Genomic DNA, 27,924 nt, shown 5'->3' with positions numbered 1-27,924 from the left:
CCCCGGGGCAAGGGCAAGGCCCGGGCGAGCCAGGTGAAGCCGGGGACAGCCTGCCACGGCGCGGGCTGGGGAGACGGGGATCGGGACGGCGGCGGCAGGGCCGGGGGTGGAGCGCGCTGGGGCCGCCAAGGCGTCGCGCTGGCGCGGGCGGCAGAACCGCGAGAAACGCTTCACGTTCGTGCTGGCCGTGGTCATCGGAGTGTTCGTGGTGTGCTGGTTCCCCTTCTTCTTCACCTACACGCTCACGGCCGTCGGGTGCTCAGTGCCGCGCACGCTCTTCAAGTTCTTCTTCTGGTTCGGCTACTGCAACAGCTCGCTGAACCCGGTCATCTACACCATCTTCAACCACGACTTCCGCCGCGCCTTCAAGAAGATCCTCTGCCGCGGGGACAGGAAGCGGATCGTGTGAGGTTTCCGCCGGCGCCCGCGTGGACTCACGCCGACTGCAGGCAGCGAGGCACCGAGGGGTGCTCAGCCCCAGGGCACTCAGAAACCCGGGCCCTGTCTGCTCTGCGTTTCCTCGTCTGGGGTGGCTCTGCAGCCTCCTGCGGGCGGGCATCTGCTGCTCCTACAAGGGAAGCGTTCTTGCTGCCAGACCCAGGCATCCCCAGTTGTTGGTTTGGCAACTCTTGACCTGGAGCCATCTTCCTGGTGGGCCACCCCTAATCAGTATTGCTTCCTGAAGGTATTTTCACCTTCTTCCCCTGGTACAGCCCTCACAGCTCTTCAGAGCAAGCACTGGACTACAAGGGCATGGCTCAGAAAAGGTCAATGGATGGTTACCTACGGGGTTACCTAGCCCTGGCTAATTCCCCTTCCATCCCGAACTCTCTCTCTCTCTTTTTTAAAAACCACTCAGGGCAGCCCTGCCTGCCCTCCCCACCACCCCCTCCACACTGTAAATAGACACTATTTTTGATAGTACACATGGGGACTCCATATCTCTTGACCTTGGTTTTGACGGTGAAATCCTGGCCTTGGGAGAGATGCCTTCCAGGCAGACACAGCTCTCTGGTTCAGGCCAAGCCCCATTTGCAATGCAAGCCCTTTCTGGTGTTATGATGTCCCTCTATGTCGTCCTTTTCACCAGCAACTGGTGACTGTCCCTTTGACACGGACCTGCTTTGAGATTTCCTGACAGGAAAAGATTTCTGTCCATTTTTTTTTTCCTGTGCCTAACAGCATAATTGCCTTTTCCTATGTAAATATTATGATGATGGATCAAGACATAAGTAAATGAACCTTTCTGCCTCACATCAGCCCTGTGTATAAAGCCATTATTCTCTGATGCACTGTTCGCCCCAGTAACTCACTTTAAAACCTCTCTTTTCAGTGTTCCCTCTCTCCCTGCAGGGCCACTGCTTGAAGAAGAATATGTATGTTTCTGTCTTGTATGTATGTGCGCCCCTCCTGCCCCAAAAGTGCTGACTATGGGGAAATCTTTTAGCTGCTTAGACACCAAGGAGTGGAAATTATGTGGAAGAAGCAAACCTGATACAATTTGCCCAAGGTAAACAGTTTGAAAAGACAAATGGACCTGCCAAACTGTACAGTTCCCGCCCCGAGAGCTGTTAGGTATCAAAGTGTGGTCCTTTCCCCGCTCCCTACTTTTCTGGTTGAGATCATGTCATTGATGAACTGCCAAAGTCAGGGGAGGAAGGCGGAGACCTTGTGTTTACATCTGCGTTCCTACATGTTTTAGACAGAGACAATTTAAGGCCTGCACTCTTATTTCACTAAAGAAAAACTAATGTCAGCACATGTTGCTAATGACAGTGGATTTTTTTTTAAATAAAAAAGTTTACAGATCAAATGTGAAATAAATATGAATGAAGTGGTCCTCTTGTCTGTTATCTGAGTTTTCAAAAGCTTTAAGACTTTGGGAACATCTGATTTTATGGATTTTTTAAAATAAAAAATGTACATTATAAAATTTTTTTAAACGTTCGATCAATAACAAAGCTACCATTTCCTAAGTGTTTCTGACATGCTAGACACTGTGGTGAACTGGTTGTAGGCATTGCCTCGTTTACTTTTCTCAAGAACCCTATGAGGTAAGTTCTATTACAATCCCCATTTTTCAGGTGAAGAAACTGAGTCTCAGAGCAAGTGACTTGCCCAAGGTTAACAAGCGGTAGAAATGCATTGTACCTAGCTTTATCTCGTTCTAGGGCCTGTACTCTTAACCCCAGAACCTTTCCAGAGTTTTGGCATTAGCCCTTCTCAGAACACTCCCAGTGGAGAGGTGTCTATGCAGTGTGCTATCTACACCAGGTGTGAGATATATCCCAAGTATGTAATATACACAAGGTGTATACATACCCCAGTGTCTATATGACCTAATGCGTCTATATACCTCAAAGTGTGTATCTACTCCAAAGTGTGGTATATGCACCAAGTGTGGAATATATCCAAAATGTATATCTCACCTTAAAGTATGGTAATATATGACATGTAACATATACTCCATAGTGTGGTTATGCACAAAGTATGGTCTAAACACCTGAATAGAACCATGTATTAGTTGGTGGTTTGTGGTTTGAATTGTCTTTGGCCAGAAGGCACGCATCCTTCTTGTTGCATTGCTGTAATAGCAAAGTCTGCTCTGCGGTCTAGGAGGGCTTATGGTCCTCACACTACGGTTATGGCACTTTGAAGCTGGAAGGGGCCTTAGCAATCCAGGAGTCCAACCCCTCATCTGACAGATGAGAGGACAAATGCAGATTCAAGAGGAAGCGACTTGCTCAGGATCCCATGGCGCTAGGTGACAGGGCTCTGGCTCCAGGCTGCCTGGGTTAGGGAGCAGCTGAGAGATGTGTATATAGTCAGACACAGTACTGATGAATAGCCACTCATGGAGGAGGGGGTTTGAGGGGCAAACCCAAGCATCAGGCTGTGGTTTTGGGGGAGGCCAGCTTTTGTGAATCCAGCCACCTGTAATATGTATGGATCAGCTTTGGACTCCCCCCAGAAGCAGGTCCTCTGCACCCTCTGGGCCGTACATGCAGCATCTCCTCATCTTCCTTTGCTTCTCTGGTGCAGGAGAGGGTGTCTGTGTATGCAGCGGTGGGAGGGTGGAGAGCCCTGAGAAACGATCTGGGCACTGAGGGGTCTGGAAGAGGGAAGACCATGGCTCTGAGGGGGTGAGGAATTTCTGCTGTCACCTGGATCCTCTGAGCCGGCAGACATGAGGATGGCCAGGTGCTGGGCTCCAGTGACCCTGGCTCAGAGGCTTCAAAAACCAGCCTCCTGGCCTGTGGCGCCAAGGCTGGCTCCCTGGTCTGGTTCTGTGGCCTGCTCCCCATCCCACCCTCACCCCAACCTCTCTTGTCCCTTCTCACTCCAGTGCACCCATCGCCCCAAAGGCAAACAGTGCCAGACAATAGCCTGCCTGGCAGGCCCCCAGGCCCCAGGCTGTGTGTCCCAGCCACAGGAGCAGATACAAACACTGCTTGCTGTTGACTCTCAGCTCTGCCCTGTCTGCCAGGGAAGTGTTTGCCTTGCCTCCACCCCCAGAGGGGGCAGAAGCATGGGCTGTGGTGCTACACGGAGGGGCCTCTGGTGTCATGCTCCTTCCTCCTCCATACAGAAGCAGAGAAGCCTCAGAGGTGGATGGAGGCATCAGAAAGTGGGGGAGAGAGGGCTGGAACCCAGGCATGGATGGGTTTCTGAGTTCATAGTAGGAATCACTGTTTATTCATTTGCAAAGGGCTCAAGCAACAGTCTGGCAAGGTGTGGGGTGGGGAGGGAAATTGAGGCAAAATGGCTCCCACAGGGATCTTGGCTTAAAGAGCAGGAGATAAGACTCTAACCCCCACATTTTCCTGTGCATAGTATCTGTTCCCGAGTATCTGGGCCAAGAGGGTCTGTCTTCGTGGCTGAATCTCCTGTTTTATGTGACTTTGGTTGGGATATTGAAAGTCATTGGCTTTTGGGTCTGAAGTGTGTCTTGCTAGATTTACTCCTGCAAGTGCACTGGGTTGGGGGAAGGGTAGTGCCTTCGTTTGAGTCTGGGCACAAGCACGATCTCCCCAAGGCTTTGTTCAATTTCTTCTGTGCTAAAAGGCTGGAGGAGAGAATGATGAAAACATGGCTTAGGCTTTCCCCTGTCTAGGACCCTATAATCAAATCAGAGATTTAGAGCCAGAAGCATCATCAGTCCTTAACTCTTACCTTGTACTGGCAGATCAAGGGACCTGGGACCTAGAACAGCTGTTGGTTATGTAGCATTCCAGGAGCCCTTGAACCCACTCCTCCCTGTGACTCTCCGTCTGATGCCACATACACCCAACATGAATTCTATTTTGTTTTGGGATGTGGTGAGTGGCTAATCCACCCCAGAGGACCCCCTGTGCCTGCTTTGTGTCATGGACCATCCTAGGCATTGCAGGGCAGTTCTCTTCCTTCCCTGCATGCACTGTGCAAAACTCACCACTTGTCCCTGTGGAGTGAGATGAGGGCCCGCCTCTGCCCTCTGGAAGCTTTGGAGATACATGGGAAGCCAGGATGTGCCTGTGAAAATCACTAATTAGCCACACACACTGACAGTGTGGCAGTAGGGAAGAGGATGCCATGTGCCTACCAAGGATAATGGGCGTCTGTACTGTGAGTGAGCGGTGGGGGAGAGGTGGCTGTGGCTGGGAGCTCAGAGCATAGAATGTGGGAGTTGGGATGCCCACACTTTGAGAAGGAAGCCCGTGAAGGAAGCTCTGGTTCTAGCAGCTGAGTCCTGTGGGACCAGTGCCAGGCCTGGGCAGTGGCACCTGGGCCCAGGTCAGACCTCAGCTTTCATCCAACTTTATCCTTGGGGATGGCATGACAAGGTCCTGTCCCCATTCAGGGACACCTGTAAGGAAGTCTACCTCCTTGACTCAGTAGCATAATAGGATCCAGGTACCCAGGTCCAGAGCCCAGTGCCAGGCTAGCCCTTGGGCCTCTGCCCTGGGCCCTGCCACCCCTCACAGTGGGCCTGAGAGTCTGGAGTGCAGGATGGGGCACCTTCCTCAGCTGAGGGCATGCCGGAGAGGGAGACCACGTCAAGTCACGGAGCAAAATCACTGACACTCGCATTTGTTTTGGAAATAGCATTGATCTATTTGATTACCAGAAATCCTGGGGCTGAGAGTTAGTTAAATACAAAAAAAGAGAACAGGGCCTATTGGAAAGAGCCTAGACTGAGGATTAGGAGGCCTGGGTTCTAGGCCGGGTTTTGTCTTTTACCAGTGATGTGATCTTGAGCAAATCCCTCTCTGAGTCCCTGCTTCTTCATTTATAAAATGCAAGTGGTTGGTCTAATATTATTTACAAGTGTGTTCTGTGCAGTTAATTTAACTACAAAATCTATCTATAATATCTACGTTATCTATTGACATTATCATTCTATCTGTCTCTACTGTCTATCACCTCCATATCATCTCTTCCCTGTCTGCCACCTATCTGGTGAAATGCTGGGGTAAGCAGTCTTTAATAGGTACCTCTCCTTCAGGATCTCTCAGAGACTTTGATGTGCCTATGTGGTTTGCGATTGTCTGAGCGAGGATGACATGGTGTGCTGTTTCCCAAACTCCCTGGACTGTGGAATTTCATTTTTTTTTTTTTTTTTTTTTTACAGAGCATCTCAGTGAATCATGTTTGCTGGAACACTTGTTGAGTAACACTGGGTTAAGGGATCTCATGGGGCTTTTCTGCTGATCCATTTTATAATTCTATGAAATGCGGGTCTGCTCTCTCCTTCTGTCCAGGTCATAGGTGAGGCACGCCGGGAAGGGCCAAGCCATGTGCTCTCTGTAGGCACAGCTGGCGCTAAGGGCCATTGGCCTCATGGAGGCTGGGGTAGAAGTGAGGGTTCGGTGTGTTTTCCATACATAAGCTAAGCCTATGTATATGTGTGTGTAACATGTGAGTGTCTATGGGTGTGTGTGTATATGTATCTGTGTGTGTGTAAACAGGCACAAATGGTCACTGAGGACCACTTTGCTCACCTGGGCCTGACATGTGAGGGTATACATGTATGCACCGGGGGAAGAGGTCACAAAGGAAATTAAAGGGGAGCGTGGTGTGTCTCACTGGTTGTCATGTCAGTTGGCCCCTCCCTGCCTGCGAGCCTGCTCCCCCGAGGTGGAATGCCACTCCCCTTCTAGGGCAATGAAGCCCATCTAGGAGGAGGATGGGATGATGCAATGTGCACATTCTGGGGCAGGCAACCCTGCTTCTCTGGCAGGCATATTCTGTATCCTCCAGGCTATCCTGTTCTCCGTGGAAGGGGCAGTTTATCTGACTACAGAGAATTCTGGAGGGGATGGGAGGCAAGAGTGAGAGGCTGTTAATGTTGTCCCCAGGTTTTTCAAGGGCAGGGACTTGAGACCTCTTTAAAATCTGTACCTGAGAAAAACAAGATGGCACCCTGTGAAGGGATGAGAGAAGGGGAATTGAAAACGGACTGTTTGCAAGGTACAGGCAGGGTTAAGAGAAACTTACAAGGGCCCTGGGACATGCACAGTGGGAAGCTGTCAGCACCTTCAGAAGGGGCGAGGTGCTACCCACACTATTGGAACTGGGACTTTGGGGAAGGATGCCTGGCAGGCACTGCTGGCAGAGGACCCCTGCAGCCATTGCTAAGCTGTGTCCAGACAGGGAGAGAGCAGGAAGTATCAGCACATTCTCCACTCTCACTCCCACACCCTGATCTGCTGGTGGCTGCCCTTAGGCAGAACTCAGCACAGAAGAAAGAGTAAGGGGGCAGCTCACAGGGCTCAGCCTTCCAGGGCTCAGCATGGACAAGGGCAGAGACTATAGCCAGAGGTGCAAGTAGAGAATATCTAGTGTAGAACCCAAAGGCTGAGAAAGGCAGAGTAACAGCACTTTGGGGAACAGGCTGGAGAGAGGCCAGCTGCCTTTCTGCAGTTTGTCCAAGGGCCAGCTGCTTGGGTCACTGGGCATCTGTAGAAGAAAAGCACAGGCCCTCCTTCCTCCCTGACTATGCAGATGCAAGGCTGTGTGTGGGGTTATTATGTGTGGCCAGACTGTGTGAGGATGTGCGCATGCGTGTGCGGACACACACACACACACACACACACACACACACACACACACACCACACACAGACACACACACACACTATCCTCTTCCCTGTCTTCCCTGTCACCTGGTCAGGTGAGAGAGAGGGAGCCCCAGGGACGCATGTGGCTGGCTCTTGGCCACAGTTCTCTGGGTAATCCCCATCCCATATCTGTGGCTCAGACAGAGCTCAGAGCTGCCCAGCAGTGATGGCCACTGAGGCTGGGGCCACTGGGGAGTCCACTGCTCTGTTCTCAGCATGCTCGCTGGACACACTTAAGGGATTGTTTTTTATGCCCTAGCCTTAGAGGAGACACGGAGACGTTTAATGAAGGAATGATAGAGTCCTTCCTTCGTTTATTCATTCAACTATGTTTTGGAGCCGCCCCAAGCTAATGTTACTAACATCACTCTACTTGTACTAGGTGTTGGGGTAGAGTGGGGAGCAAACTAATTAGGATCTTTACCTCACAGAGCTTCTTCTGTTATTGGGGACAGCTTCCTCTTGTGTTGGCGGACAGCTTCCTTTGTGGGGAGAGGGCTTCTTCTTTTGTTGGGGGAGAGCTTCTTTTGTAGGGGAAGAGCTTCTTTTGTGGGCTCCAGCAAGTAGTAAGCCTAGTGATGCAGGCGCCAGGGTGGATGGGCTCACCATGGGGAAAGCTGGCCCAGGTGAAGGCATTGGGGAGGGAGCCTGGAGAAGTGTGCAGTCAGATGAGAGATGAGAGATGGGCAGGAATAGGTCCAGCAAAGGGACTGGGAGTGCCAGGGGTGGGGGGCATTGCATGTTCAAGCAACTTATGAAGTCCACTTTAATAGGACCATGAGATGTGAGAATGGCGAGGCTGGAGGAGGACAGTCCAGATCATGCAGCCACAGGTAAAGGTTTTATCTTGAGGGCATGGGGAGCCGTGAGAGGTGTTTTAGGCAGGGAAGGGACATGATCAGATTTTTTTTTTTCTTTTTTTGGTTCAGAACAATCATTCTGGCTGCTGGTTGGAGACTGTTAGGGGAGGGGTATTGGGAGCAGTAACTCAGAGCGTTAATAGCCTGACTAGGGTGCTGACACCACAGGGAAGGCCAGGAACCCTCACTCCCTCAGGGTCACCCAGTGGCAGTGCCAGTCTCTGTGCAGACCCAGATATTGGGATTTTAGAGCTTCCCTTTCCTGCAAAATACTGTATACCACTGCCCCTACCCTCTGTGAATTTCCATCTTCTCCTTGGCTCAGAGCTTCCTATTCATGGTCAAATGCAAACATCTCCTGGAGCGTGAATTCAGTTGGTCGTGGTGGTATATTGACCTAACAGGCCACGGGACCTGACCTGGTCTGACTCGCTTCTTGTTTCTGAACATCATCGTCTTATCGACACAACAGGCCAGGGAAGATTTGAGGAGAGACCGTGGAGCACAAGCACGTCATGTCCCCAAAGACTAGTTGATTATCAAGGGTGAATGAGAGCTTGCAAGGACTCACCCCTGCCAACTCCATGGATTCTGCTTGGGAATCAGAAGATCTGATAAGCCCAAAATCTGGAACTCGCACTGCTGACTCCTGTGCCAGGCTGTTCAGGCCCTCAAAGATAAAAGTCATCCATTTCCAAGAAGTTAGGGAACTTGTGACTTGACAGGGATGTCTACTTTGCCTGCCATGAGGAGCTCTCAGCAGCAAACTCACTGCTCTTGGCTGGGCCTTTTCCTATGACCCTCCACATTTGCTTGTTTGCCTGAAACCTAATCCTTCCATTTTGAACACTTGCTTGGAATGGAGCTATCCCCACCAGGAGCTCCCAGAGAGGGTGGCCCAGGTGAAGGCATTGGGGAGGGAGCATTGGGTTCTACACTAGATATTCTCTACTTGCACCTCCGACTATAGTCTCTGCCCTTGTCCGTGCTGGGCCCTGGAGGGCTGAGCCCTGTGAGCTGTCCCCTTACTCTTTCTTCTGTGCTCTCTGAGTTCTGCCTAAGAGCAGCCACCAGCAGATCAGGGTGGAGGAGTGAGAGTGGAGAATGTGCTGATTCTCCCTGCTCTCTCCCTGTCTGGACACAGCTTAGCAATGGCTGCAGGGGTCCTCTGCCAGCAGTGCCTGCCAGGCATCCTTCCCCAAAGTCCCAGTTCCAATAGTGTGGGTAGCACCTCGCCTCTTCTGAAGGTGCTGACAGCTTCCCACTGTGCATGCCCCAGGTCTTGGAGGGAATGGCTGGTATTCCTGAGAAGGGCACTTTAAAGCTGAAACTTTGGAATCAGGAAGCTCTGAATTAAAATCCTGGTTCCATCACATAGCTTTGGTTTAACCTTGAACAGATGGCTAAGCACCAGTTTCTCCACATGTAACTTGTAGAAGAAGTTGCCAGTGTTTTGGTAGGTTGCTTAGGCCTACGCTTGGCATCTGGTAGGGGCTCAGTAGTGCTAACCTTTTCTTCTCCAGTTTGGAAGCTGGGCAGCTCCTTTTGCTCCCATAACTGCTCTGGGCTGAGCGGGGCTGGGCTGGGCAGTGTTTTAGGGTGATTTGTGATAGAGATTTGACCTCTTAGGTCTTAGCTTTCTCTCTTTACAGCCTGATGGAAGACTTTGTGTCTTCAATAGCACAAGAGGGTGGGCCTAGAAGAACTCCAAGACCCATACGAGACCTGAACGATCACGATGCATGTCTAGACTTGAAACTGGGGTCTCCTGATGCCAGGTTAGTGCTCCTTGCTGCTTCGCTGCACCACAGGTTGGTTTAACTATCTTCTGAACATAATGCTCGTTTCTGCCTCCGTAACTGCTTCGATTCTCCTGCATATGGAATGCCACATACATGCTCCCTCTGCTGCTTCCCAAAATCACACCCAAACTTTAAAGCCAAGCTACACCACCACACTTTAAAATTTTAATCGTGGAAAGAACCTGGGGTTTGGCATCAGTTATACTGAGGCTTAATCCTTGGGTCTGTCTTGCTGTCAGTTCCACTCCCCATCTCCAAAGGTGGCAAACGCCCAATAGGGTACATGGCGGAGGGCGCCATGCTGCCACTGAGAGGAACTGTTCATGGGCCTGCCCCCTGCCCTCCCATTCTTGAAAGCTCTGAGGGAGGGTCTTTTCATCACTCTTTCTTCTCATTCAAATGGACTGGGGCTACAGACTGGTATCTTCCCCAGTTCTTCTGTGCCCATTGCTGGAGAGCTTTTGGTCAGAAGAGTTTCAGATCTAAACCAAAAGGGCTGGGTGTGGTGGCTTATGCCTGTTATCTCAGCACTTTGAGAGGCTGAGGCGGGTGCGTAATTTGAGGCCGAGAGTTCAAGAACAGCCTGGCCAACATGACGAAACCCTGTTTCTACTAAAAATATAAAACTAGCTGGGCATGATGGTGCATGCCTCTAATCCCATCTACTTGGGAGGCTGAGGCGTGCAAATCGCTTGAACCCAGAAGGTGGAGGTTGCCTTGAGTGGAGATCGCGTCACTGCACTACAATCTAGGTGATATGGGGAGACTCTCTCAAAAAAGAAAAACAAAACAAAACGTAAACCTAAGGGAAATCATGAGAAATGCAGATTTTCCTCTTAGAGGGAAAGGTTTCTACCCTATAAGCCGCCCCTAACTCATGAGTTCTCCAAAGCTCTCCAGCGTGGGGCTAAGAAGAGCTTAGATTGTGGTGTCTGATGGACTGGGGTTTGCATCCTGGCCTCAACTCTGGCAGTCCACGTGACCCTGGATGTGTTGTTTTCTTTCCCACGGCATCAAGTAAAAGTGGGTAAAATATTACCTATCTCATGGGGCTGCTGTAGAATTAAACGAGGTAATGACTTTGCAGTAATAACTCAGCATTTGACGTAGAAGATGGCTTTGGTCCTGTGAGCTATAAGTCTGGGGGCAGGGCTGCCTCTGTGTAATCTCTGGACACTCTTTGATCCCATCTCCAACACTTGCCTCCTGCTCCCCCAGCTGTGTGGAATGTGGCCTGTGGATCCATATTTCACTTCAGGGTTGCACCAGGGTTCCCTGTTTTTGTCCCAGTGTAAGTTCTGAAAGGGCAGAGCAAATAGGAGGAAGTGAAGGGAACTAATTGGAGTAATTTCTTTACTGCTTTATGCTTTGGTTTACTCATATGTAAAAATTTTTGTTTTTTGTTTGGTAAGAAACAAACACGTTAATGTAAGTTAAGTGTTTAGAACAATGTCTGGTGCAAAGTAATTGCTCAATAATGGTTAGCTATTATTTATTTATTTATTTGGCACTTACTGTGAATTTGTCACTATGCTAAGTCCTGAGGATACAAAATGGGAAAGATCTAATTCCTGTCCTGAGTTTCATGTTGGAGATAAAGTAAATAACGAGAGTAACTCATTGTGTTATAGACAATGCAAGAAATCAGAATCAGTAGTTCTCACCAATAATAGGGCATTAACTCTGCAACATTTATTTCTTTTATATACTGGAATATTTTGTGTATTTAAGAAGAAAACAAATCTATGTGAAAACTATTCATAATATAGATTTAAGAGAAAAAGACAGATGATAACCAATAGAGTATGATCTCAGAGAAATTGAAAATAAAAGACAAAAAAACTGGAAAACAAACTGTTAGTAGTTACCTTTGCAGTCAATTTTTTCCTAAAATTTTCTTCTTACATTTTCTGTGATGATCATGTATAACTTTTGTAGCAAAATGAAAATTCTTTGAAAGCAAGAAGGAAACACTATAGTGTCTCCAGTTTAGAGGGAAGATATGTTACTGTCTATTGAAGAAATGAGGGCTGTGATGAGAGAAGATGGACATAATCAATTCATAAAATTCAAAATAGATGTTTACAGCAGAAAAAAAACAGTCTCACCAAAAAGGAAATCAACACAATGGGAAAAGATATTAGGTAGAAAATATTCAGAAAAAATTCCAATCCTGCACATTTAAGACTGATTCCTTATAATAAGAGGAGTCTGATATCGATGTTGATGGTTGGCACATAGGGAAATAAATGCATCTCCATTTGGTTAATGGAAGAACTTTCTAGCAATGAAAGAAATGAGCCTGAGAACAATTGTAGGATATCTCACAGTAAAATAAAATATGGAAATAATAAAGTCACATAATAAAATCACAGTAAAAAGGAGAAATCACAGAATGCAAGGCCGGGAAAGCCATGGCTGTGCTGGAGGTCGACAGCAGGTGTCTGTTCTGACTGCTGCATGCTCATGCTCTATTGGATGCTAATATTTTAAATGGCCCCTCTAGAAACACATGTGTTCATACATACTGGTATGATATGCAAATTGGGCCTTATCTTCTGGAGAGAAATCTGGCAATATTGTAAGAAGAGCCATAACATTACTCACAATATTATTTTTCTCCATTGTCGCACTCTTGAAAAACACTCACTAAAGAACTAATATTAAGAGAAAAAAGAGGCCCACAATAAGGCTGTTTATGTTAACAAGCATTGAAAACTATCTGATGTCCACTCATAGGGACATGGCATATTTTCATAACGCCACATATCCATCAGGGTTGTTTGCAATGCCCTCTTCATATCTGAGTTCTCATGCAGTCCCACCAGTGGGTGCATATTGTCATTCTGACTTTGTGGTAGATCTATGCGACACGCCAAGGTTACTCAGAGTTCAGTTTCTGCTCTACCACTTCTTCAGGAGCACAGTCCACAGATCTTCCCATAGCTTGTGGCTGCATGTTTATGATGCCACATCCAAGGACTTTGTTTCCTGCTGAGTTTCAGTCACCTACAACCCATAGTAGGCATCCAGTAAACATTTGGTGGATGAATGAGTTAATATGATGAAATACACCTAAGTCAGTAGATGTGACCATTGAGAACCACGTTAATGCAGGAATGGTGAATGCAAAAATGAGAACATGGTGTTGAGTGTGACAAAGCACACATATTATATGACTGCTCCACACTGGGTGTGCACAAAGACAGAGGAAATCGCTCACCTCACGGGGGCTAAGTTCCGCAGGAAAGAGAACGTAAGTGCTTAGGTTTTAAGGACAGAGGAAGTGCTGTCCACCATGGAAGAGCCTGTCTCCTGGCTGGCAAAGTCCTTGCTCTTAAATTATCAGTGATTGATTTGGTACAAGGGCTAAGACCAAACCTGATGAGATCTGCAGGTGTTTGACTTCCCAAGAGCTGTTGCTCTGATGCATTTTTGGGCTTGAAACAACTACAAAGTGAAGATGGGATGTACAAAGACTTGTGTGGATACACTTTGTATTTAGCCAGGATTCTCCAGAGGGACAGAACGAATAGGATATATGTCTGTACGAAAGGGAGTGTATAAGGGAGAAATGGCTCACATGATCAGAAAGCAAAGTCTCACAAAAGGCTGCAAGCTGGGGAAGAAAGAAGCAAGTAGTGGCTCAGTCCAAAAGCCTCAAAAGCAGGGAAGCTGACAGTGCAGCCTTCAGTCTGTGGCCCAAGGCCTGAGCGCCCCTGGCAAACCACTGATGTAAATCAAGAGTCCAAAGGCCAAAAAACCTGCAGCCTTTCAAGGGCATCAGAGGAAGAGAAGGAAGCATTCAGCATGGGAGAAAGATGAAACCAAAAGACCCAGCAAGCCAGCTATTCCCTCTTCTGCCTACTTTGTTCTAGCCATGCAGACAGACGATTACATGGTGCCCATCCACATTGAGGGTGGGTCTTCCTCTTCCAGGCCACTGACTCAAATGTCGATCTCCTCTGTGAACACCCTCACAGACAACACCCACAAACAATACTTTACCAGCTGTCTAGGCATCCTTCAGTCCAATCAAGTTGACACTTAATAGTAACCATCACACACCTATAGGCTGTCAAAGGCTGTGATAAGCACTGCCTAGAGGGTTGTGGAAGGATCCTCAGAGAGAATAGCTTTGTGCAGGATCTTGAGGATATGGAGGAGTGGATGTGTGTGCATGCACAAGCGTGTGTGTATGGGATACACACACATGTCATATACTATACATATATATGCCTTTCCTCCCTCTCTCTCTATATATATCTATATATATGGCAATGAGTGCTTTGAGTTGGGAGAAAGTCTTAGCTTTTAAACACAGGGAGAGGGATTAAAAACAGAACCCTGATCTAGGAGTTTGCCAGTGCTCAGGACAGTGGAGTTGGAGGAAGGTGTTCTTCTCCCAGCTTTTGGGCCGGAGACAAAAGGTGGTCTCAGCTCATTAAGTAAGGATGGCCCTGGATCTGTAGGGAAGAACCAGAAAGGGGAAGGGGGTCAGAACTAATCAGCTCATATGGCTCCGGGCTTCACAGTACCATTCCTGGTCATCCTTTGTGTGTGCAGCAACAAAGGTCAGCCTTTGTTTTGCTCTCTGGGTGACTCCTGTCCTCCATGCCACCCTCCATGGAACCTGCTGAAGCAGAGCCTCAAAGTCAGAGTCACCTGGGCGTGTACTCACAGCCACTTCTTCTGGGTTCTCTGTTGTGTGGCCTGGGTCGGGCAGGGTCTTGGCACCCCGTCACCACACTTGCTCATCTGCAGCAGCTCTGGTGTGTGCTCAGTGTTCGCAGTGTTAGTCCTGAATCACTCACTGCAACTCACTTGCCTCGTGCTGCCCAATCTTACTTCAGTTGTCCTGATGACGAATGTGGTCACTTGCTCTCAGTTTTTAATTGTTTTGGTTTGTATTCGGTACATGCTGTTGTTGTCTTATGGGTTTTGTCTCCTCTTAGTGATGATGATGATGATGATGATGATGATGATGATGATACTTATTCGGTGATAATGATTCCTCACTCTCTATCCCAGCAATACAATGAAGAATGTCTTATGCACATTTTCTCTGACCCAGCCCTGGGCTCCTACTATCATGGGGCAGGAATGACTCAGGCTCTGCTGATCTCAGCTTTGCAGATGCGATCTGGACAATTTCCCTGCCTGGGAGCAGGATGGGAGCAAAACTGATGGAAGCAGTAGACATATGACACTCTTTGTGAGGTGTCAGCTCCAGGCTCTTTGTGGGGTTGGAGACTTTCTTGTACCTTCTGCATATTCCCTGCTTTTCTGCAGCACTCCCAGCAACCTCTTTTCCCTGGGGCGGAGAGAACCATGGTGATGGTATTGAAGGGATTGGATTCTGTCTGTAGCTCATCAGGGTCATGTGTGGGATAGAGGCCACGCGTGAAAATCAACCCACTTGTTATGTGGTGAATGTCTGTGGTTTGCCTCCCCAGCCATCATTCCCTCTTCTGGCAATAGCCTCACTCCCATCTATGTATTACTCTCAGTTGGTGTGTTTGGGGTGGGCTCCAAGGTGACTCTATGAGCTAAACCCAGATTTGTAGCCTGCCATTGTATCCCCCACTGTGACCACAATGAGTGGGCCAGGGGCCCATCCCTGAATTGGTCAGAGCCAATAAGATGCCAGAAGACTTTCAATGGAATTGTTGAGAAAGAGGCAGTGTTTTTTCCCACTGGATGTGCCATGTCCATCCACAACCTGGGCCACCATGGAAGATGGAAGGACTCTGAAAGAGGAAAAGAAATGGAGCCCTAATGACACCAATTGAGTCCTTAATCTAGTTGTGTGTGAAGCGAGACCTATCTCTAGATTTTTAAAAAATTTCATGAGCCAATACATTCCTGTTCTTTTAATTAAGCCAATCTGAGTTGAGTTTTATGTCACTTACAACAAGGAAGTCCTGACAGATATAGTCCTGTGACCTTTGGGTCAAAGTCACCTCATCAATATGCTCAAAGATTGCATGAATTTGAAGTGAGTTTCTTTGTTTTGCTTCTTTAGTTGGGTGTCACTTTGTCCTTGTGTTATGATCAACTTTCTAATCCAAACTAAGTTGACACTGCCTTAAACAGTTCTTTGAACTTACCTAGGGTCCATCAAACCAAGGTCAGAAACCCATAACCCACATACTGTCTTATGGGGGCCAACAGGTCAAGTATATAAGGTTACTTGGAACAACTCCTTGGGAGGGTGGAGGAACTTTCAGTTATCCATCAATTTCTGGGATTCTCTTATGTTATTGGATAGGAGGTGGAGGACTTCTGACCATCTGGGCTTCCAGTCTCAGGGTCCAACTTACCATTTGCATGTTTCTAAAGAGGACAGAGCAGTTGTTCTCACAACTATTTCCTGGCTCTGCAAATAGCACAACACCATCATCATCCCAGAGGCATGACCCAAATCCTGGCTGTCCTGTAACAGGAGCTGTTGCCACCAAGTGACTTATTTCATGGTGAAACCTTCCAGAAATGGGTTTAGACATTGTTGGAATGTGTATGTATTTTTGTGCATTGCATTTTGGGGACATTATTTGATCTAGTTGGCAAAGTGAAGCCAGATGAGCTGAGAGCATAGGTCATTTGGGCTGCCAACTTTCTGCACTTAAATATTCTGCTTTATTCCCCTCACATTTCTATAGAAGTTCAGCTTTCAAAACTATGCAACAGTATTTGGGCACAAAATTCTGTAAATGCCAATAATCTCTGTAAATCATCTATGTGTGTACATGAATCCAGTGAAAAATAAAGGAGCATTGTGGTCAAACGTGTGGACTCTGAAGTCTGCACACCTGTGTTCCTCATTCACCTGAGGAATGAGGAATGTCTGTCTTGAGGAAGAGAGGAATGTTGGGGATCACATTTCTTTTGTCTTTCCAAAACCAGCTGGGGTGTCACTGGCTCACCAAATTCCTCCATGTTTCCCATTTACAGTCTTTTTGGGCTGCTTCATCACACCATGAAAGGGGATATATTCTGGATCCTTGTCTTACCATATTATTTAATTATTTATTATTTATTGCTCTATGTAAGCCTTTCCTCCCTCTCTAGCCTGAAAGTGCTGGGTGGGTCAAGGCTGTGCCTATCCTGCTCCCCACCCGAGGTCTAGCACAGTGCCTACATGTCGAGGGTGTTGGGTACCGTCTTGTTGACCCTTGGGCCTTTGCTGCCATGGTGATGGGGTTGGCCAGTAGGTGTGAGGGAAGAGCCTGAGGGCAGAAGTTAGGGATGGGAGGAGAGGTGTGGGTGGGGTGGCCCAGGGAGTGGGGGTTCAGTGAAATAAGGGGGCTAGAACCTTGCTTCTTTGTACGAGGAAGGTTCATGTGGCCCATTAGCTTCATTGAGAATGGACCTGGATTCATGGCTTGAGGGTGAGCTAGAGACTTGGAAGCAACCATGGCCATTTAACCAAGGTCCATTGCCCTGGTGATGTGGGGTCCTTCCCCTGGGCCAGCCCTTCTGTTGGGCCAGTTTTGTTAGGTGGTCTGTGTCCTGCCCCATGGGGTCTGAAGGACATAGAGGGGCTAATGGCCAAAGAACTATGGGCAAAGGACTTGCCCTTGTTCTTCTTGGATGGGAAGCATGGAGGACACCTGGAGTTGGTCCCTGATCCTCTGTTGTCTGTAGCCATATCCTCAGGATCCCATGGAGGCAGGAAGACCTAGCCTTGCTCTCAAAGCAGCAGGCCCTTATTCCTACCACCTCTGCCTCAGTTCGCCCGCTGCGCCTCCTTGGGAGCTCCTCCTCAACCATAGCCCCCAACACATTGGCAGCATGCTCAATTGTTGACCAGGGAAGAAACTTACAGCTCACCGGAGGAGTGACCCTGCCCCTCCTTCCCTCACCTGAGATGGTCTGGGGTCTCTTTCTGGATCCCAGATGTGCCTCTGTGTGTGTGTGTGTATGTGTGTGTGTGTCTGTGTGTGTGTGTGTGTGTGTATGAGAGAGAGAGAGAGATGAAGGGAGAGAGAGAGAGTTAGTATAAAATTGGGGGCAGAGAACGAGTGGAAAGTCACAGAGAGCACTTCTTCCCTCTTGGGTGCCCCAGTCCCCAACCCTATGGAAGCTGCCTGTCCTGGGCATGAGGAGGCTGGGAAGGGAGTGCAGTACAGAGGGCACAGTGCTTCCAGGACTTCTGACCTCCAGGAGTGTACTTTTGGGAAAGGAACTCAAATGTACAGCAGCTCCTCTTGGGTTACCAAGTGTGTAGACTTGTATAGGCAGCTGGGCCTGGTCCCTGAGCAGAGCCCCAGGGGCCATGCAAAGGGGCTCTGATGCTCCTATTTACTGTCTTCCTGACTTGAGCACACCATCTCCCTTTCCACTGTCTCTACTTTTTCATCTGTAGAATGGGTATCCTACCACCTCACTCCAAAGGTAAATCTAAGGAGACCACAGGTGAGGCAGCACTTTGCAAATTCTAATGTTCCTTGACACAGTGCTGATGGACATGGTGGATGACAGAGCACAGGAGCCCCACACTGAAGTGCTGGGGGTCCGCAGAGGGACAAGGAGGGACAGAAGACGCTGCTCCATGGAAGGGCATTTGGTTCCTACAAGAGTCTTGGATCTTTGTCTTCTTGCCCTGGGCCATAAGGAACCAGAGGCTCAGTCGGGCTTTGGGGTGGTGGATGCAGGCAGCTGCAGGGGATGGAAAAAACAGGCACCGTCCCTCATTGCCTCCGATTTATCCAGTTCTTTGTCCCTGGTCTCAGAGGGTTCCTTTCCAGACTGTGTTGGGAACTACAGGGGCCCTTGGACCTTCAAGTGTGATTTTTTTTTTTTTTTAACGGAGGTGGTTCTAGAGAACTCAGGAAGGAAACTGGCATCATAAAAATATGATGTGATGTGGCTAACAAGAAAGCATAACAGGCCTGGCTCTGCATGGCCTAATATAGCCTGGCATTCAAGCCCCAGCCAGGATGTAAATGGGGATTGGTTATTGAAAACACGAGAGGTCTCTCGGATGGGATGACGGAGAGCCTGCTGTGATCTCTGAGGCGGACATGCCAAGGGGATCTGAAAAGCGTCCCCAGGGGACCGTCCTGGGTTTCCAAGTGTGGGTGGGGTTGGGACCTGGATGAAGGCACCCCCCCTGCAGCCTCCTGCCCACACTCTGCCTAGCGGGTCAGCATCAGACTGACCAGTCCAATTAGCCCTCATGGGGAGGAGTGGTGGGCTCAGCGCCACCAGAGGTCATAAATTCCATCACCCTGACCTCTTGAGAGCAGAGTGGACCAACCTCTCCATTCCCCTGCCCTGCCAGCATCCTGGCTAGCTGGTTTTGGCCCTACATGGACTCTCTGAGAGAACATGGCCCAGTCCTCCCCCTCAAACAGCGGATTGACGCAACCTCGAGTGTGGAAGCATCATGGGGGCAATGCCAGACACTTTTTCTTCCTCATCCTCTCTCCTTCTCCTGCAAAGACACAGATCCATGAGTCAGCCAAGAAGCTAAAGGACTCTGATGCTATTTGGTACTGACTTGCGACTCAGGTCTGGGGAGGTAGAGGGGGCAGAATGTGGGAGAGGAGAAACAAGTTTGGGAGTGAGAATGGTTTCCCTGGGGCCACCTTGCCGGGTGACCAGTTTATCTCTGTTTGTCTTGGGCCTTCCTGGTTTTGGCACTGAAAGTCCCAAATCCCAGAAAACCTCTCAGTCCAGGGAGACCCAGGATGGTTGGTCATCCTTTCCCATCAAAACTTCTGAAGCCTGCTCCTATGGGAGCACCATCTCTGGATTGGTGTCCCACGTGACTCAGCCAAGGACCCAGAGCCTCCTGCTGGCAGAGCTAGGACTTGAATACAAATCCAGGGCTGTTTGCCCCCAGCCTGCATTACTCAGGTCCTTCCATGAAGTGGGTAACCTGGATCTCTCCAAAGATCTTGGCCAAGGCCTTTCCCCAGGATGGAAATGGTGGTGAAATAGCCAAAAGAGAGAGGAGAGGGGTGAATGAGTCACCCTTGGAGATCAAAAAATAAGACCCTGCAGTTCACCCTAGCTCAGAGATGTGGGATCCCAAAAGGGGAAAGATGTGATCTCTGCCCTTAAGGAGTTCACATCCTGCTTAAAAAAGTGCAGTGGGCTTGCCTTTGGGTGCCTGGCTCAGGTACCACTCAGTGCCACCTACACACACTCACCAGGAAAAAATAGACAAAGGGTGTGGTTTATCAAGATTGCATTACTTTTAATTTCCCTTATAGAATGTATTCATTCAAGAAATATGTATTGAATATTTGTTCTTAAGTGTGTTGTTCCTTGTGTATGAAACATACTCTTCTCTTTTCCCCTCCTTCTGTCCTTCACCCCGACGTCCCAATTCCACCCATTCCTCAGGTCCCAGCTCAGTAGGTAATATTTATTGAACACTTAGTACGGATCAGGTGCCATAGTAAGCACTTTGCACTGCTTTAATTAAATACATTTAATCCTCATGAAAACCATATGATTCTATTATATCCATTTTACAGATGAAGAAACTGAGTGGTTAACCGGCTTGCCCCATGACACATGGCTCTTCACTGTTAGGCTGGGTTGCACCCTGGCTTGCACCTTCCCTGCAAGGAAGGCTTTCCTGAGCCCTAGTGCCCAGTTCCTAAAGCCCCTTTGATTAGTCTCCGCTGGAGCACTTGTCACCAAGCTGTGACACACAATCTCCTTGTCTGTCTCCTCCATGAGATGGGGTTCCTGGAGGGCTAGACTCCTTCCTGCTGTGTCCCTGAGAGTAGGCATTTAGGAGGAGTTTGGTAAATACATATTGGATGAGTAAATGAATGAATTGATGGATGAGTGAATGAGTTGCCTCAGTGGCCATAGGAGCTCTGAGGTCCTCAGCAAAAGCCTTTGTTTTGTCACTGAGGGGCACTCCACACTGGCAGCCCTGGGCCGAGGAGCTCTTGACGGCACAAGGCAAACAGCCCTTCTGAGTAACCACATAACTATGACGTCGGGAAACAAACTGATTTTTAAATACTAAAACAAGTTTAAACTTTTTACAGTAAATGACATCTTTTCATAAATTCTTGGGATGAAACTGAGATTTGGAGGAAATTTCATGCTTGTGTTGGTGTCGATAGGCGCGTCTCAAATTTCACCCTTCACCCAGCCCCCTGCAATTTCTCCTCTGCTGTTGGAGTGATTTGGGGAAGAGTTTGAGAAATATCGCCTGGAGGAGCTGGCTGGAGCTCAGGACATGGGATGTCTGGACTCAGTGAGGGCTAAAGGAAGGGCATTTCAGGGAGGCGCACTGCAGGAGCAAAGGTACAATAATGGGGACAGGTGGCCCTCTCCTTGTTCCTTGTTCCTGGAGCTGGGTGAGCAGCCAGTCCCTGTGAATAGCTCTGAACATGCCAATAGCTATTGCAATATATGATTAGCAGCCACATCCTGAAGTACCACCACCAGCACCACCACCACCAAGTACCATCACTTGGAAAACCTCACACTATTTTTAGTCCCTTTAGCTCAAGAAAATATTATATCATCTCTTTTCCTCCCTACAAGCCAATTCATTGTTGATCTTGTCCCGTCATAAAACCCTGTTCTCCTTTTTAGCTGTGCGAGACCAATCAGCGGTGGGGTATAGTCCCTCTGCTATTTTCATGTTTTGTGTCACTTGTTCACATGGGAAAAATCATGACATTTTCCCACGTTGGGGCCCTGTGCAACCTGGCTTTGAATTTTAAGCATGTAATTGCTCTGGATCATGCAAGGGGGCCGATGAGCTGACCGACCAGCAGGGCTCAGGGTTCCAGGCGCCTGACGTTGGCATGACTGGGGCTCGATGCCGACGATCTTATTGATTTTAGAAGCATTTCCAAGAAGAAGAGGAGGAACCAGTGCCCTGTAGAGTGGTGGGAGAAAAGAGGGGCAACGTCCTCCGTTGAAGGAATCTGCTGTGATTCAGCAGGAAGGCCAGGAGATGCTTGGCAGTTCCAGTTCATTGCAGGTTTACAAGTGTTTTTTCACCTTGATCTCCTTTGGTCAAAGTTCTGGGAGTTGGGGTGGGCAGAAGGCATGATCTGCCTCCTACAATTGAGGAAACAGGAAGGGCCAGAAAAACAGCCCAGTGCCCCATGGAGCTAGAAATGGCAGAACCAGACTGCAACTGGAGCAGCGTAGTGGCTGATGTGATGGGTCAGGGGTTCAGACAAACATGGATGTATATCAGGCTTTTCCATTTGTTGGGTGAGTATCTGCACAGTCACTTCTCTTCTCTGAGCCTCAGTTTTCTCAGCTGTAAAATAGGGATGATATCATCTCACAAGTTGCGTAGAATGTGACAATAGATGTGAAGTATGTAGTAAGTGCTCAATATATGGTCCCTATTCATACTATCAATACTATTTTTTGCTGCAGATGTCCCATCTCTCTGTGTATCTTGCCCAGTCTTCCCCTCTCTCCTTACCAGAGGGTCCCATCTGTTATCTCTTTCAACTTGCAGCCAAATAAGCTTAAAGAATATGTAAATAGTTTAAAAATTCAAGGCACAGACGTGTCTGTTGTGTTCTGGATCTGCCAAGAGACATCGTTGCCATTTCTCTGCCACTTCTAGCTCCATGAGCCCCTGGGCTACTTTTCTGCCCATTTGTTTCCTCAGTTATAGGAGGAAGATGATGCCTTCTGCCCACCCCAAATCCCAGAACTTTGACCAAAAGAGATCAAGGTGGGAAAGCATTTTGGAAGCTGCAATGACTTGGAGATGTGCGTGTCCTTTCAGCAGTGAAAGGGGATTAAGAGAAGCTGCCGCCATGGGCTGGAGTCTGACCTGGCATCACCTGGACAATGGCTGGCATTTGTGGGGCTGTGAGTTTCTAAGAAGGAAATTATCTTGGCACCTCAGCAAAGCAATGGGCAGCTGTCTAGAGTCCCATCTGTAGGGGACACACACATAAAAAAAAAACACTGGAAATTTAATGTCACAGGCAATGTTTACCCAAGTGCTTTCAGGGAAAGTTTGATGAAATGGGAAGATCGTTTTTGGATAAGCTGTGTGGGATACAGCATAGTCTCCCAGAGTGAGTGCCAAGAGCACAAGATGGTCCCTAAATAGGGTGGAGACAGCCATCTGATGAGCTTTCGGTTTGCTGGGTATATTTGGGGACAAAGCTGAATGGCTTGGGGAAGCCCCTTGCCAGGGGATGCATGGGTCTCTCTATCATGAGTCTGGGCTGAGTCTGGAAAGCTGGAAAGGGAGGAAGGTGCAGTGAATATCAGCATGTGACTGTCCTGCTATTAAGCCATTTACCCAGACTGTCCCACCCCAGCCTGAGGTTGACGTGATAGGGGTACATACATTAGGCAGATGCTGTGGGAACTCCCTGAATGGTTGCCCAGCTCTGGGGTAGACCTGGCCATGCTTAGAGGAAAACAAGCCCTGCCAGGAATTCAGGTGGCCCGGGAGGTGGGGGTGCTGGCAGTGAATGTGTCTCACAAAGGCCACTGTCCTAGAGGCAAAGGCTGGATGGAGGCTGGCCCAGTTCCTTCTGTTCCTAATCCTACAGAATCTCCTTGAAATTTCATGGGCCTCAGGGGTCACCATGGGCTGAGGGGTTGAATGTTCCATGGCCCAAGCTCCGCTCTCTGCTTGGTAGTGAAAACAGCCACCTCCCCACCACCCAGTACGGATGAGCCACGGCTCCTGGCCTCCTGCCATTCACATGGTCTAGGTGGATGGTCCAGCTAGACAGCCAGCTGTGCATGTGCTGAGCCCCTGCTGTGTGCCAGCTACCCTGTTAGGTGGCTCCTCCCGTACCCAGTTTTTAATCCTTCCAATACACTTGCAAAGTCAGTATTAGAATTCCCATTTTATAGGGGAGGAAGCTGAGGCTGGGGTTAAGGATTCTGCCTCTAGTGGCTTGGGGACTCAGTCCTGGTCTAGAAGGACCCTCCCTCCCATGCATGTCTTCCAGTTCTGATGTCCACGCTGGCTGAGATTTCCAGTGTCCTGCCCTGCTTGCTGGGTCCTTGTGGGGTTTTGCTGTGGGTCAGGGAACTTCAGGATTCACAGATGCCGGCTGACTTAGGGTCTGGGGTGCTGGGCTCCCACCCTATTAGGGATCAGCCATAGCTGCTGGGGCCTCCTACTTAGGCGAGGAGGAAGTAAAAGGCAGTTTTGTGGGACCCTGCACAGAAGGTGGAGGCATGCTCAGGGGAATGGGGTGGGACTCCTTCTCCCTGCACCTTTCCAGCTTTTCTGGGCACTTGGTGGTGGGAACCCCAGGGGACAGTATTGCTTTCCTTCTGCTTTTTGGGGTGGGGCTGGGAGGTGTGAAAAGGAAATGCAGGCCCTGGGCAAAGGTCAAGTACAGAGGATCAAAAGACCCATGTGGTATTTACTTGTCCCATTTCCTTGCCAAAGGCCACCCCTGGAGCACAAAGCCCGATCTTCAGAACTTGAGCCCTGCTGTTGTTCTGGAATTCTGGACTGAGATAGGGCAGGGAGCCATGGCCAGATGGATTCTTGCCTCATTCTAGCCAGGGGAACAGCCAACTTGTTGGGCTGGACCAGGAATATGGCTACCCCCTCACCCACTTTAGGAATCCTAATTGATTTCTTTTTGACATTGTACTTTGCAACCCACTTCTCCTGTAGGTGAAAGGGCAAATTGGAAGGTAAAACCTGCGGCGGCAAGGCTTTGAATGTTGCTTATCATCTCCAAGTGCAGGGTGGAGAGAGTGACAGCTTTATGATGATTAACCTGTGAGTCTGCTGTGTTGGAAAAAAATTAATCTCGAGGCCCAAGACCTCCCCGCCCCCAGCCACTTTTAAATGCTACTTTCTCAAGGCTGTGAACTTGATTCTTCCCCTCCAACTCGTTGTGTTTATTTTGAATAGTACTTCTCAGGAACTTTTACATTAAGCTTTCCTAGCTGATGTTGCTTGGTTTGGACTAACGTCAATAATAGTCTTTTTTTCCTGGTGTAATAATGGAAAATATGCTTCATTTCATGTGCCGCCTGGGCTAAATTGTGGTGGCAACGTGGAGCTCTGTATTGGGAAGAATCTGGGGCTGAGACCAGACTCAGTAGAAAGTAGTGCTGTGATTGATTAGCAATGCCTGTCATGGCCATGGGAGGCAGGAGTGGGGACATCTGTGCCATCCCCTATTTAGGAGATTAAATTTGCTTTCCCCACTCCTGTCTGTCTAGTCTGTAGCAAGAAGACCTTTAACATAAAAAGTCAATCCTCTTTTACAAGGGTCCAATATGCTGTGCCCAGTAGGGAACCTTACGCACTCCAGAATGGTCTTGCTTTTCACCCAGCTTTCAGAGTGAATTTTTTTTCTTCTTCTTCTTTTTTTTTTTTTTTTGAGACAGAGTCTCACTCTGTTGCCAGGCTGGAGTGCAGTGGCACAATCTCGGCTCACTGCAACCTCCTCCTCCCAGGTTCAAACGATTCTCCTGCCTCAGCCTCCTGAGTGGCTGGGACTACAGGCACACACTACCGTGTCCAGCTAATTTTTGTATTTTAGTAGAGACGAGGTTTCACCATGTTGACCAAGATGGTCTTGAGCTCTTGACCTCGTGATCCGCCCTCCTTGGCCTCCCAAAGTGCTGGGATTACAGGCATGAGCCACTGCACCCTGCCCAGAGTGAATTCTCTACAAAATAGATACCATCAGCTCCTTGCCACCTACAGCAACACACGTAGCCTTTCAACACGTGGACCCAGCTTTCCTCCCCGGCCTCATCAGCAATACTCCTGCACGTGCACCTTAGAGTCCAAGTGTGCGGAATTTTTCTCATTGTGATCGGAATTCACAGTGCCCTTTCCTATGTTCTTGCATTGTCATGTGTGTTCCCTTTGCCCGGAACATCTCTTCCTTTCTTCTTATCCTTTAAGATCCAGCTGACCTCTTCTACCGCGTGCCAGATCCTAGCACACAGGCAGCGCGAGTTCCAGGCGCACAAGCCAGCGAAGAGGCAGCGGCGGCCTCTGAAAGGAACCCCGGCCGGAGGAAAGAGGGTCGTGTTACAGCTCCCAAGAAGGCGCGCGTCGGCCAGCAGCAAAAGCTTAAGAAGAACCTAGAAGTCGGGATCTGGAAGAAGATCGAACATGACGTGGTGATGAAAGCCAGCAACAGCCTGCCCAAGAAGCTGACACTGCTGAAGGCCCCGACCAAGAAGAAAGGGGAGACTGCTGCCACCTCCTCCAACAACCTTCCTGACAGGACGCTGGCCCCAGCGCAGGCCAGCATCGCAGCCCCCGCCTCCATGATAGGACCTTGCAGGTGATCCCACAGGCTGCACTGTCAGGAAGAGGACCCTGCTCCCCAGCACTGGGTCTCACCTAGAACTTCACTGGGAGCCTGGCCCTTGGGCAGCAGATCCTAGGGTGCTGAGAACCCAGCAATGGCCGGGAAGATAGAGTCACCAACTTCATCTGCCCCTGTCCCCCTTCCCAGGTCCTACCTTCACAGGTTCAACCCAGAGCAATAAACCTGGGTTTATCATTTAAAAAAAAAAAAAAAAATCCAGCTAACATGTCACTTCCTTCGTGAAGTCCTCTCTGATCCCTCCAGACAGATTAGTCTGGTCCTTCCCTCCATCATCTGTATTCCCACAGCATTCTGTTCATTTCTCTGTCATAGCACAGGGACATATAGACAGACAGCTAAAGACGCAGCAAGCTGTTTCCCATTAGACCGGCAGCCTCTGGAGGGCAGAGACGACCATGGGATGCCGCGGTGTTAGCACTGCCTCTGGCTCCCAGAAGACGTTTGGTGAGGGGTGACTGAAGCAATCAACATGAGGATGAATGAACTCCAGGATGTATTGTAAAGTGACTTGAATTTTGATTCCCATTTGTTCGAGCCTGCCAAGGCTTAAATCGCGTTTGTTGGAATGTGAGAAAAGGAGGAAGAGTGGTAATTAAATGTGCTTGATAAAACTTCTTTATTTTGTGTTTGGAATAAAAATGGGAAGCTTGAGATAAAACAGTGCTTGTTTCAGTGCTGAACAGGCTTCTCCAAGCAGGGCCTCGTGTCTAAGTGTCTAATCTTCCCCTCCAAGTGGGGAGGGTGGCACCAGGCTGGGCACTGTCATGGGGGGCATTATAAGGGGTGGCAGTGGGATGGAGGTGGGAGACACCATTTCCCAGGTGGCAGAGCATGGACGGTTCCACAGAGGGGCAGCCAGAGCCCAACATGCAAGGGTTGGAGTTAGTCGGGTGGGGCAGCTGTTCCAGGCAGGGAACAGCATGTGCAGGGCATGAGTTGTGTGCATTAACTTCCACCACACCCAGGGCGCCATGCTGAGTAGGGGGAGTGTTCCCTGCTTCTTTCTCATCCAGATCCCCAGCTCCACCAGGCTGCATCCCCAAATGTAGTGTTCACTGGTCTGTTGATTTTACTTTTCTTGAGTGGCTAGTAGACACAATTTGTGTGTCTGTGTGGAATACGGCATCTCGTGGAGGTGACTGATGTTGTAGGCTTCCCTACAGAGTTGGCTGTGACCCTGTCATCATTCTCACACTTGGTGATATGGTTTGGCTCTGCGTCCTCACCCAAATCTCATCTTGAATTGTAATCCGCATGAGTCTAGGGAGGGACCCGGTGGGAGGTGACTGGATCATGGGGGCAGTTCCCCCATGCTGTTCACGTGATAGTTAGGAAGTTCTCAGGAGATCTGATGGTTTCATAGGGGGCAGTTTCCCCTGCGCTCTGTCTCTCTCCTGCTGCCTTGTGAAGAAAGGGCTTGCTTCCCCTTCACCTTCTGCCATGATTGTAAGTTTCCTGAGCCATGTAGAACCATGAGTCAATTAAACCTCCTTTGTTTATTAATTACCCAGTCTCAGGTATGTCTTTATAGCAGTGTGAAAATGGACTAATACACTTGGCTTCTCTGGCTAACGGGAAAGGCAGGGAGGGAGGGTGACACTTGCAGAGCCAGCATTGCAGCCCACCATCTCTCCCATTTCATGACCAGGAAGGGCAGAACATGAGAAGCAGAGCCGGGATTTGAAGGGAGTCTGTGGGCCCCCTGGGGCTGAGCATGTGTAATGAGCAGAAAGAGTTCGGGCCACTCCGAGTGTCCCCAGACCCTTCCCCCATCTCTTCCCACAGGACTGAGCTGGTGAGGCTGCCTCACAGGGCCGAGGAAGGTCGGCACATTCAATCTGGTCCCACAGAGTCTCCCCCAG

The 27,924-nt window shown here is 49.0% G+C and overlaps 2 protein-coding genes across 2 annotated transcripts in view; both read left to right on the top strand.

Moving 5' to 3' along the window:
* ADRA2A (adrenoceptor alpha 2A) overlaps positions 1-1,933 on the top strand; it is a 3,213-nt gene extending 1,280 nt beyond the window's left edge. Inside the window, 2 exon segments of the mRNA XM_017887102.1 lie at positions 13-65; positions 67-1,933. Coding sequence (XP_017742591.1) covers positions 13-65; positions 67-409 — 396 coding nt within the window. The 3' untranslated portion in view covers positions 410-1,933.
* LOC108538836 (leydig cell tumor 10 kDa protein-like) overlaps positions 1-26,751 on the top strand; it is a 28,387-nt gene extending 1,636 nt beyond the window's left edge. The window contains exons 2-5 of the mRNA XM_017887131.1: positions 7,873-7,932; positions 9,612-9,737; positions 25,627-26,014; positions 26,375-26,751. Coding sequence (XP_017742620.1) covers positions 9,731-9,737; positions 25,627-26,014; positions 26,375-26,477 — 498 coding nt within the window. The 5' untranslated portion in view covers positions 7,873-7,932; positions 9,612-9,730 and the 3' untranslated portion in view covers positions 26,478-26,751. The remainder of the gene's footprint in view (positions 1-7,872; positions 7,933-9,611; positions 9,738-25,626; positions 26,015-26,374) is intronic.
* The last annotated feature ends 1,173 nt before the right edge of the window (positions 26,752-27,924 follow it).

The sequence above is a fragment of the Rhinopithecus bieti genome, unplaced genomic scaffold (assembly GCF_001698545.2).
Source record: "Rhinopithecus bieti isolate Rb0 unplaced genomic scaffold, ASM169854v2 scaffold_13348, whole genome shotgun sequence".
Taxonomy (NCBI): Eukaryota; Metazoa; Chordata; class Mammalia; order Primates; family Cercopithecidae; genus Rhinopithecus; species Rhinopithecus bieti.
The sequence above is the reverse complement of the archived record's forward strand: the minus strand, read 5'-3'. Positions and strand labels throughout refer to the sequence as shown.